We start from the raw sequence: 10,823 nt of genomic DNA, 5'->3' as shown, positions 1-10,823 counted from the left end.
GTCTCACTGTGAAATGTCTTTTAATACCCTCGTTCTGGCATACTTGCAAGAATTGATCAGAAGTATATTCACCCCCATTATCAGATTGTAATACTTTGATCTTTCTGCCAGTTTGAGTCTCCACCAATTTCTTCCATTTCACGAAAATCTCTAGAACCTCATCCTTTGCTCGCATGGTGTACACCCACACACATCTAGAGAAATCATCAATAAATGTAACAAAATAATGGCTTCCACCAATTGATGCAGTCTTGGCTGGTCCCCATACATCATTGTGAACATATTCAAGGATCTCACGAGTATCGTGATTAGTTGTACCAAACTTGACCCTTGTTTTCTTACCTACTACACAATGCTCACAGAAATTTAATTTACAGGTTTTGGTACCTTTTAAGAGTTCGTGCCTCATCAGAGTTTGTAAAGACTTCTCGCCAGCTTGTCCCAATCTTACATGCCATAGCTTGGTGGTGTCACTGTGCACCTCAACAACATTTGCTTCATCAGTTGTACATCCCTTCAAATAGTACAGATTGTGACGCCAAACCCCTTGCAGAATCACCATAGCCCCATGTGTAAACTTCATTGTGCCATCTCTAACGGTAACCTTGTAGCCTTTAGCTTCCAAAGCACCCACAGAAATTAGATTTTTCTTTAAAGCTGAAACAAATCTAACTTCTTTGAGTTCTCTGATCATTCCATTAAACATTTTGAGTCGAATTGTTCCTATCCCCATTGTGCGACAAGGTTGATCATTCTCCATCATAACTGCACCAGATTCCAATTCGTTGAAATCCATAAACCATTCCTTAATAGGACACAAATGATAGGTTGCTCCAGTATCAAGTATCCACTCGATCGAAGTAGCCACGTATTCTGCATGAGTAATACTTAGTGAATAATTAGAGTCTTCATCTTTTCATGCCATGTTTGCTGCTGCTGGTTTCTTCTCATCTCTCTTTTAAGCATTTGGATAATCTTTCCTCCAATGGCCCTTTTCATGACAAAAGGCACACTCGTCTCGAGCTATATTTTTGCTTTTCGATTTGGATCGAGAATTCTTTCCACCACGCTTTTTCTTTTTCTCCATCGCCCAATCTCTGCTCACCAAAGCTTCAGACGATGTTCGTTCAGAATTTTTATTATTATTTCGAATCTCCAAGTTAGTCAATGTTGTGCAAACATCTTTGAAGATGATCACACTTTTCCCATATATCAAGGTAGTCACAAAATGGCTATATTCCTCTGGTAGTGAGTGTAACAGAATCATAGCCTTGATTTCATCCTTAATATCTTCATCAAGATTCTTCAAATCAACAAGTAACTTTTCAAATCTTGAGACATGATCGTGCATTGACACCCCAGGCTTCATTCGAAAACCATATACTTGGCTCATTACATGAAGGCGATTTTCAGGACTTTTTAGCAAGTACTTCTCCAATGTACGCCACAAAGTCATCGCACACTCCTCATCCTTCACCAAGTATTTCACCTCCTTGGTCAAACAAGATCTGATCTGACCACAAGCTTTTTTATTCATACGATCCCAAATTTCTTCATCATACAAGTGTCTTTTATTTTTCAGAACAACATCGAGATCGATTTGAATAAGAGCATCCATAACTTCGCGCCTCCACATGCCGAAGTTGATTTTCCCATCAAACTTTTCAACATTGATCTTCTGGCCTCCTATAACAGGTGCTGAATAGCGATTTGATAAATCTCGCCTCCCACCTGAAGTGTCTCATAAAATAGTCTCGGTAGATCTTTCCCCAATTCTGGAAGTTTCACCTTCTACTATTTTCTCAACGAACTATTTCCACTTGAAAAACCGTCTCTATGATGTTAATTTCGTGTGAATAAATGCACCAGAAAAGTTCCCAGGAGACTGGACGGGAACTCGATCCTAATTAAAAACCAGAATCCTTATACTCTTATCGCCTTTGTTGACAGAATTTTCCTAGACATGCAAAAATACACACTACTTATAATAGACTGTCTCCCAATTACAAATGGTCGTCTCCACCGTATACGTGAACAATACAGTATACGAGAATAATACCGTATACGTGAACAGTACTGTATACGTGAACAATACCGTATTCCCCCCAAGTACGAACCGTCGGCTCTGATACCACTTGTTGTGCGCGGAATGCGGAATCAAGCGCACCAAATAATTATAGAAAAATAAAGGACACAAGAATTACGTAGTTCGGTAATTAAACCTACATCCACGGGAGCAAGAGAAAAATAATTGTATTATTAACAATTATTTGAGTACAAATTTGAGTAAAGAAATCTCACTTTTCCTGAACCCAAATACACTCAGTACTCTCACACACACTCTCCAATTGCTCACACTCTCAGAACTCTCAAAAGCTTAAAAACTAATAAGCTTAACAAATTTTTTGGATGCTTTACAAATGAAGAATGCATATCTATTTATAGCAAAAAACGTTGTACTATTGCACCATCCGCTTTGCAATTTGTCAATTCTCCTATCTGTCAATTTGACAAATTTTGCTAACCTTTCTCATTTTTCTTCATTTGGTGAAGGATTGTCAAAAACCAAATATTTTACAGCTTACAATTTGGTGCCGACTTTGAAAAACAAAAGCAATGCATGTGGCTCACTTTTATTTTTCAACCAAAACTCTTTGACTTTTCAACATATATATCACAGTATGTGTGTACACTCACACTCCTGTTGACTTGGTTGCATTGACAAAACCTGCATGCATGCAGCAGCCATGAATTAACACTCAATTGTATCTGACTACTAACTGGAGTCACGAACTATAATTGTTACAATTCAAATAGAAATTCAACATCTTTACAGAGTAAAACAGCTACCAAGAAAGTAAACTTCAGCGAAACAGCTTTCTCCATTATCAAATAGAAATCAAAGTAAGCGAGAGATATTGATGTTCTTAATTCACTCTCTTTTAGTTATACTCAATGGGCAAAAGTGCTTAATTAGCGCTATATTGATGTCTATTGTCTAGCTTTTAGTCCTGCCAGTTTTTTGAGTCAAGCAACCCTGCCCATATGTAGATAGGAAAATAATTCATCAATATTTGTCTTATGAAATACAAATTTAATTTTGGTGGTTTCTGCAATCTCTTAATTGTTGTATTCTTTTTAAAACTCTCTTTACTTTTTATTAGATAGTGTGATCATCAGAAAGTATAAATTTATTTCCAAATTTATTTCTAATATAGTTTTCGGGTTTGTTGTATGTTTATGTATAAAATTTTCAGGTGTAGATGTCTAATGTTTTACCATATCATAAAATTACAATGCTGTAAAAAAAGACGTGTAAAAATTCATTTCAATATTAAGAGGTATGCATGCATCCCCACTTTATAACAAACTTTATTTACAGGGGACCAACTTTGTTAATTTCTCCTTTAATTTCAACGTCATAAAATTGTTTCACTGGAGATGACAAGAGAAACACATCCATCATCGATCATTTAAGAGGAAGCATTTCACAAGCTTTCATTATGATCGGTCGTGTGACAAAGGAAACATATCACGAGCTTAATTAATTATAAGCCTTAAGACCAACAAAGTAACCATAAAGAGACCACCTAACAACCCGTAAACATTATATTGAACAAAAAAAAAAGTCATTTATTATACCCAACGCAAAGGAGAAAGAAGGAGATAAAGGGGAAAAATAAAAAAATAAAAAATAAGAACATTGATGCACTCCGTAGTGTCATTGATCTTTCTTGCAGCGGCGGTTAACAATGTTGGTATAAACCTAAAAAAACTTTTTATCTTATTATTCTAAGCCCTCTAAATTTCTTCTTATTTACTTTATTAGTATAAACTTTTGACTACTTCGATTTAGATCCACACACATAATCTAAACTATTGTAAAAGAAGCTTCTAATTCCCTTATCTCTCATTTTAAGATAGGGATCCAATTATATAGGCGCCTTTTATGGAGTCTAATGAGCATAATTTGATGGGGGTTTGTAGAAACTACATGCGCATCAGAGTCTCTATAGATGTTAGAAATTCTCTGAAGCGAAGGATAAAATTGAAGAAGGCGGACGGAGACTGGATTTCGATTGATTTTAAATATGAATGCCTTAACATATTTTGCTTTATTTGTGGATTGCTTGGCCATACTGAAAAGCAATGTCCTAAATTGTATGAATGCCCTCTTGGTGAAATTGTGAAAATTTATGATCACTGGATGAAGGCACCAAATAGAAGAAATGCTATGAATTCCGGCAAACAATAGCTGAGATTAGCACCACCAGAGGAAGTTGACAAGGAAAAAAGAAGGAACATGGATTTAGCAGTTACCATGGCAATTGACCCGATTCTCGCCACAAATCAAGGAGATGCTATACGTAAGAATGTTGATGGGAGTGTAGATGTGGGGATCATGGCAATTAATAAGGAAGTTGACAATTTGTTGCCAACTAGAACTCTATCACGTGTGAAAGGAAAGCAATTTACGGGGATAGCTAATGAGATTGATATCAACAAAGATTCTGGGGATGATATTGATGAGGGGTAATTGTTAATGATTCTAAAAGGAGAAGGTCACAAATTGGGTCATGTAGCAATGTGGGCTTTGAAGGAGAGGTACCTTCCCAAATGATGAATTTACCATTAGATTAAAAAAAATAGACTAGCGGTAGGCCCTATAGATCAGGCCCACCGAGATCAATGAGTGTCCTAAGCTGGAACTGCCATGGACTGAGCCAACCACAGACAGTTAAAATACTGGAAGAATTGACCAAATGCAAGAAACCAATTTTTATTTTCCTTATTGAAACATTATGTAATAGAATTAAATTAGAAAGCTCAAAAATGAAATTCGCTACAAAGGACTTTTTACAGTTGACCTAGTGGACCAGAGTGGAAGGCTTGCTCTTTTTTTAAGAGTAAGTGGTAACGTTAGATTATTAAAATTATCTAGAAATTGTATTGATGTGGAGGTCGAGTATCAAGATTTGCGAAGTAGAGGATGACAAGCTTCTATGGTTTTTCGGAATTCAGTCGTCGACGAGAGTATTGGGACCCTATTCGGACTCTATCTGTTGTGTCTTCTCTTCCTTGGGTATGCATTGGGGGGTTTTAATGATCTTTTAACTTCTTATGAGAAGCAAGAGAAGCATGAGCATCCAAAATGAAAGCTGCAGGGATTTAAGCAAGTTGTTTCTGATAGCGGTTTAATTGATATTGGTATGGAGGGTTACCAATTTACATGGGAACGGTCTCGGGGTTTGGAAAATTGGGTGGAGGAACAATTGGACAGAGTTCTTGCCTCTGATTCTTAGATTCGTCGAATTAAAGAGGCACGAGTTTGGAGTCTACAGTCTTCTACCGTAGATCATTTACCTATTTTTATGGACCCAAAACCCCTAATTTATTCTCATAGGCATCGAAGATTTCGGTTTGAAAATATGTGGCTTAAAAAGGCTGATTGTGCAAATGTGGTTCGGTTTAGCTAGTCCTCCTTGCTTGGGTTTCCAATTCAACAAAAAAATTTAAATTGTGGGATTGTTTTACTTAATTAGGGAGGTCACTTAACTCACGATTTTTGAAATCGTGTTTCCAAATGTAGAAGGAAAATGACTCTATTGCAGGGGTGTCGTGATTCAGCTTTGAGGAGTTTACTGAGGTCGCTCTGAACCCAAACACTCTTAAGTGTTTGTAAGAAACATTTTTCCCAGTCCAAACTCTTTCAGGTACATCGACATCTAATAAAGCTGAAGGAGAAAGGTTAATCAAATCAATTGTAGTACGCATAGCTTCTGCCCGGAATGATTTAGAAAGTTTGGCATAAAAAAGCATACACCTGATCATTTCTTCAATTGTTCTGTTCATCCTTTCTGCAACACCATTTTGTTGAGGGGTTTTTGGTACCGTCTTCTCAAGTCTGATTCCATGAGATCTGCAATACTACTAAAATGATTCCTTATACTCACCACTATTATCTACATTGACACATTTCAATTTTCTTCTTGTCCCTCTCTCAACATAAGCATGGAAGAATTTAAACATATCAAGCACCTGATCATTAGGTTTTAAAGCAAAAGCCCACATTTTCCTTGAATAGTCATTAATAAAAGTCACAAAATAAAGTGCACTTCCTATTGATCTACTTTGTATCATGAAAACATCAGTGTGAATCAAATCAAGGATTTGTGACTTTCTAGATGGAGAAAAACTTTTAAAAGCTACTTTATATGTCTTTTCAGCTAAATAATAAACACAAGTCTTGAGGGACATACCTGCAAAGCTTAGTAGAAATCTTTTTCTTGCAAGAGTTTATAACCCTTTCTCACCGATGTGACCAAGCCTTTTATGCCATGTCTCAATGTCAGTATCTTTTACAACCACATTCACATATTTTTTTTCTTGATCTTAGCTTCTATTACATAGAGAGTGTTCATTTTCTTTTCTTTAGCAAACACTAGAGAACTTTTGGTGAGCTTTTATTTTTCTTCACCAAATTAGTTAGTATAACCATCATCATCAAGGTTTCCTATAAAGATCAAATTAAGGCGAATATTTGGTACATATCTAACATCTTTAAGAAGTAACTTACAGCCAACACTGATTTCCAAGCAAATATCTCTCATGCCCACAATCTTGGATGCTCCCTCATTTCCTATCCAGACATTGTCATAATCACCATTAACATAGGATGTAAAGTAATCACGATGTGCAGTAACATTTGTAGAGCTATCATCATAAACAATACTCATATCACCATCAACTACGGCCGCAATATTCTCTTTATCATTTTTCTTACCATCGTTTTTTTCTTTTGCCTGTTCTCTTTTCCACAATCTACACTTCTTTTTTACATGGCCCATTTTCTGACAATGAAAGCACTTGATACTTCTCCTTTGGGACTTAGATCTTCCTCTAGGGTTATCATTATTTTATTGATGGAAATTTCTACTTTGACTTCTCCCCCGTCTTTCTTGGTTTTCTGAAACGAGTGCAATTGATTCAGAGGGAACTGCTTCAGCATTCTTTCTTCAAGATTCTTCATTCCGCAATCTATATGTAACCATACCTAAGGTTGATTTACCATTCGGCACTGAATTATTTACTGATACCACTAATGTCTTCCAACTATCAGGTAAAGAACTAAGTAATAACAGTGCTTGTAACTCATCATCTAGAATGATTTTCATAGTAGTCAACTGATCAACCAAGCCCTGAAACTCACTAGTGTGTTCAGTTATACTGCAGCCTTCCTTATATTTCAAGTTAACAAGTATTTTCATCAAATTAGCTTTATCTTGTACTGTCGGCTACTCATAAATTATTTCTAATTTTCTCCAAAGAACATTAGCCTTGGATTCCTTCGCGACATGATGGTACACACTCTGACCAATTCATGACCTAATAGTACCCACGACCTTCTGGTTCAATTGAGCCCATTTCTTATCATCTATATCAGCACGTTTAGCTTTGTCACATTCAATAAGTCTTTCATGTAGAGCAGATTTTTCATTTTAGACTTCCAAATACCATTATTCCACGACTTCAATTTAATCATGAACGTTGAAGACTCCTCCATCTCAATCACACAAGTAATAAAAACACACAATCTCGCTTTGATACCACTCTATTGGGAAAAGGGACTACCACAAGTAGCTACAAATTAAGCGAAAATAAAACTTTTTCACTTTTTGTGTGATTAAAATAGGATGTACATCACAAATAAATATGTAGAAAAATAAACCAATAAATCCAAAGCAAAAAACCAACCACAAGAGACTGATTTTTACGTGAAAAATCCAAATCGGAAAAAATCACGGGACCGTAGTCCGATATAAACTTCCACTATATTAATATGATTACAGTACAAATTCTTCTCCAGATAACACTAGAGGTTAACAACATCAAGATTCTCAGTAATCTTGACTTACAATAATAGATCTAAAATCTATTTCTCTAATAAGTGAGTATCTCAAATAACAGCTACCGAGAGAATAAAATATAGATAAACACCCGTAGAAATGTAGAGGGCGATGTCAGGAACTTACCCTTTAAATTTAGGAGAAATAAAAAAAAAAACCACGGGACCGTAGTTTGATATAAACTTCCACTATATTAATATGATTACAGTACAAATTCTTCTCCAGATAATACTAGAGGTTAACAACATCAAGATTCTCAATAATCTTGGCTTACAATAATAGATCTAAAATTTATTTTTCTAATAAGTGAGTATCTCAAATAACAGCTACTAAGAGAATAAAATATAGATAAACACCCGTAGAAATGTAGAAGGCGATGTCAGGAACTTATCCTCTAAATTTAGGAGAAATCAGAGCTAAAATCACCTTCCGATTGTTTAATTAAAGATTGAAACTCAAAGAAAATAAAATACCCCCTTCTCTCTCGTAGCGTCTTCTCACTTTCGCAAAATGGCTACAGCTCTCGCGATTCTTCACTTATTTCCTTTATATATATATTTTTGGTTAATTTCATCTAGGTCCAAAAATTTATAATAATTACACATCAAGCAAATTATTTTGGACTTTGGGGTTTTTGGTGCACTGAAGTGAGATGGACCTTACATGTTGGATATATAAAATTAAGGTCGTATATGATATTAAGATACAGTAACTTTTAAGCTATACCTGATGTGGGGGGGGGGGGGGGGGGAGATGTAACTATGAGTCTATGAAATAAAAGTTAGTGCTCTAACTATTAAGTTATAACTGCCCAGTCTCAATACTAAATCGGGCTTAAGTAAGGTTTGATTCTTTATTTGGTTTTCCTTTTCCTTTTTCTTGTTCTGAAATTTGAATTTGACTAAATATAGTTACTTGTACATATTTTTCCTCATAAATATTATCGAAAAGAAAAAATATGATATTTTTTATTATTAAAAATAAATATAACCCATTCATATTTGAGGTTTTTTTTTTTGTTGGGGCTTTTTACACCCTAAGATATACCCTAAACACCCATATTTTAATACAATTTTGTATTAGAAAAATAAGGATAAGTAATGGCAGTTTTATGGTACTTTTTTATTTTATTTTTTAAAACATAAAAAATATCACATATACCTTGTAGCCAGAATTTTCTACATATTGATTTCCTCATTGTTGATTTAAGTCTTGGTTATCATTTTGGAAATAAAAATTTTAGGGTTTAAGATATGAGAATTATACATTTAATAATGAGTGTACTATATGAATATTCAAAATAATTTTGTAATATTGATTTATAATAAATTGTCCTTAATAATAATTTACATTATGAATATTTTTGTTATTATAATTAGAATATTCAAAATAATTCTTAAAGTATAAATATCCCAACCGAAAACTATTAAGAATAATTTGATAAAATAATAAAATAATAAAATAAAACCCAGTTTAATCACGCATGGGATGAACAATTTCTTCTTTGACATTAAATTCAAATTGGAAAAGCTCTTGCGATATTATCAAGAAACTAGTTGCATTGTAGGTTGAAACTTATGTTATCAATTTTTTTAAAAATCTATCAAACTCTCTCTTCCATATTCATTTAACTGAAAACTTATTGACATAAAAATCAAATAGAGAAAGAAAAAATTATGAAAGATTTAATAAAAAATTACTGACCTCAATTTAAAGGCCTGTGTACTTTGTACTTATTTTCCATTTATTTTCTGTCATTACATTTTTCTTATTGATTAAACTAGCTTCATCAGAGTGAATTTGTCGACTTTCAGGTCTGAACATTAGAAGTGCAATGACTATGTACACTCACAGAAGTGAGCCCTGCACTTGTAATGTTTGCATCTATCGCATATCACTTTACAATCAAAGTTGCCACTGCACTCGATACTAACTGGCTTGGCCTCTTTCGTCATTTCCCTTGCCTATATTCCATGTCCCAAACATGTACATTACATTAACATACGCACCGACATATATATATATATATATGAAAATTTTCCAGGTTTGAAGTCAAGTCCTTTCGAATTTTAATTCTAGATCTGACATTGATTATATATAGAGAGAGAGAGTCAATCTCTAGTTTGAGCGTCCTCATTTTTTTTTTTTTTTTGTCAATAAACGTATTTGCGCCAAAAAATTGTTTTGAGAGACAGAAATAATATTAAGAGCAATGCATAGTACGTCTTGACTACATTTTACTTGGTACAAGATATTACAGCTACGCTATGGCTTTTATTTAGTTTACTATAGCCATGCTTCGTGCAACATATTATTTATTTTATTAAATATTTATAACACATGTAACATCATGTCAAATGTATTTATTATGGTTTGGAGAGAAGCCATTTCATGCATCGAGACCGATGACACCTGCAAAGACGCAAAAGAAATTAATTAATAATCACTAATAACTACTAGTTCAAAACATCTCGAACCACATAAAAACCAGCGGACAGAGTCTGCAAGCAAAGACTGCCTGGGATGACCACTGGAATGATTAAATGAGAACGCAAAATAATAGCAGAGTAATTCGAATGATTAAGTTAGCATACTTACCCCAAGCTACTCCGGGACCGGGATTTGGACCTGAGGGAGATGAACGTTCGTTAAAAAATTGTAAAGAAGAGTAAAAATTTCATGATTAAGACTAAATAAGACTAAATAAAATTTCATTATTCATACAGTACACGAAACTTGACTTCAATTTTTAATATATCATTGTTATAGCTTACTCAACCTATACTTTAGACAACATGATTCAAGTAAAGCATTCAACTAGGAAAAAAGACATGAAGTTCACAAAAAATGGTATATTACTGGGATTTGGATGGAGTACAAGACCCCTTCCAATAACCGAAATCCGGGTCCAAAAAG

At 34.4% G+C, this 10,823-nt stretch overlaps 1 protein-coding gene across 1 annotated transcript in view; it reads right to left on the bottom strand.

The window, feature by feature from the left end:
- Positions 1–9,745: 9,745 nt before the first annotated feature.
- The window catches only part of LOC112098149 (superoxide dismutase [Cu-Zn] 1-like), a 3,717-nt gene continuing 2,639 nt past the window's right edge, over positions 9,746–10,823 (bottom strand). The window contains exon 6 of the mRNA XM_024183779.1: positions 9,746–9,871. Coding sequence (XP_024039547.1) covers positions 9,746–9,871 — 126 coding nt within the window. The remainder of the gene's footprint in view (positions 9,872–10,823) is intronic.

The sequence above is a fragment of the Citrus clementina genome, unplaced genomic scaffold, assembly GCF_000493195.1.
Source record: "Citrus clementina cultivar Clemenules unplaced genomic scaffold, Citrus_clementina_v1.0 scaffold_5, whole genome shotgun sequence".
Classification (NCBI taxonomy): Eukaryota; Viridiplantae; Streptophyta; class Magnoliopsida; order Sapindales; family Rutaceae; genus Citrus; species Citrus x clementina.
This window is presented reverse-complemented; position numbering and strand designations above follow the sequence as displayed.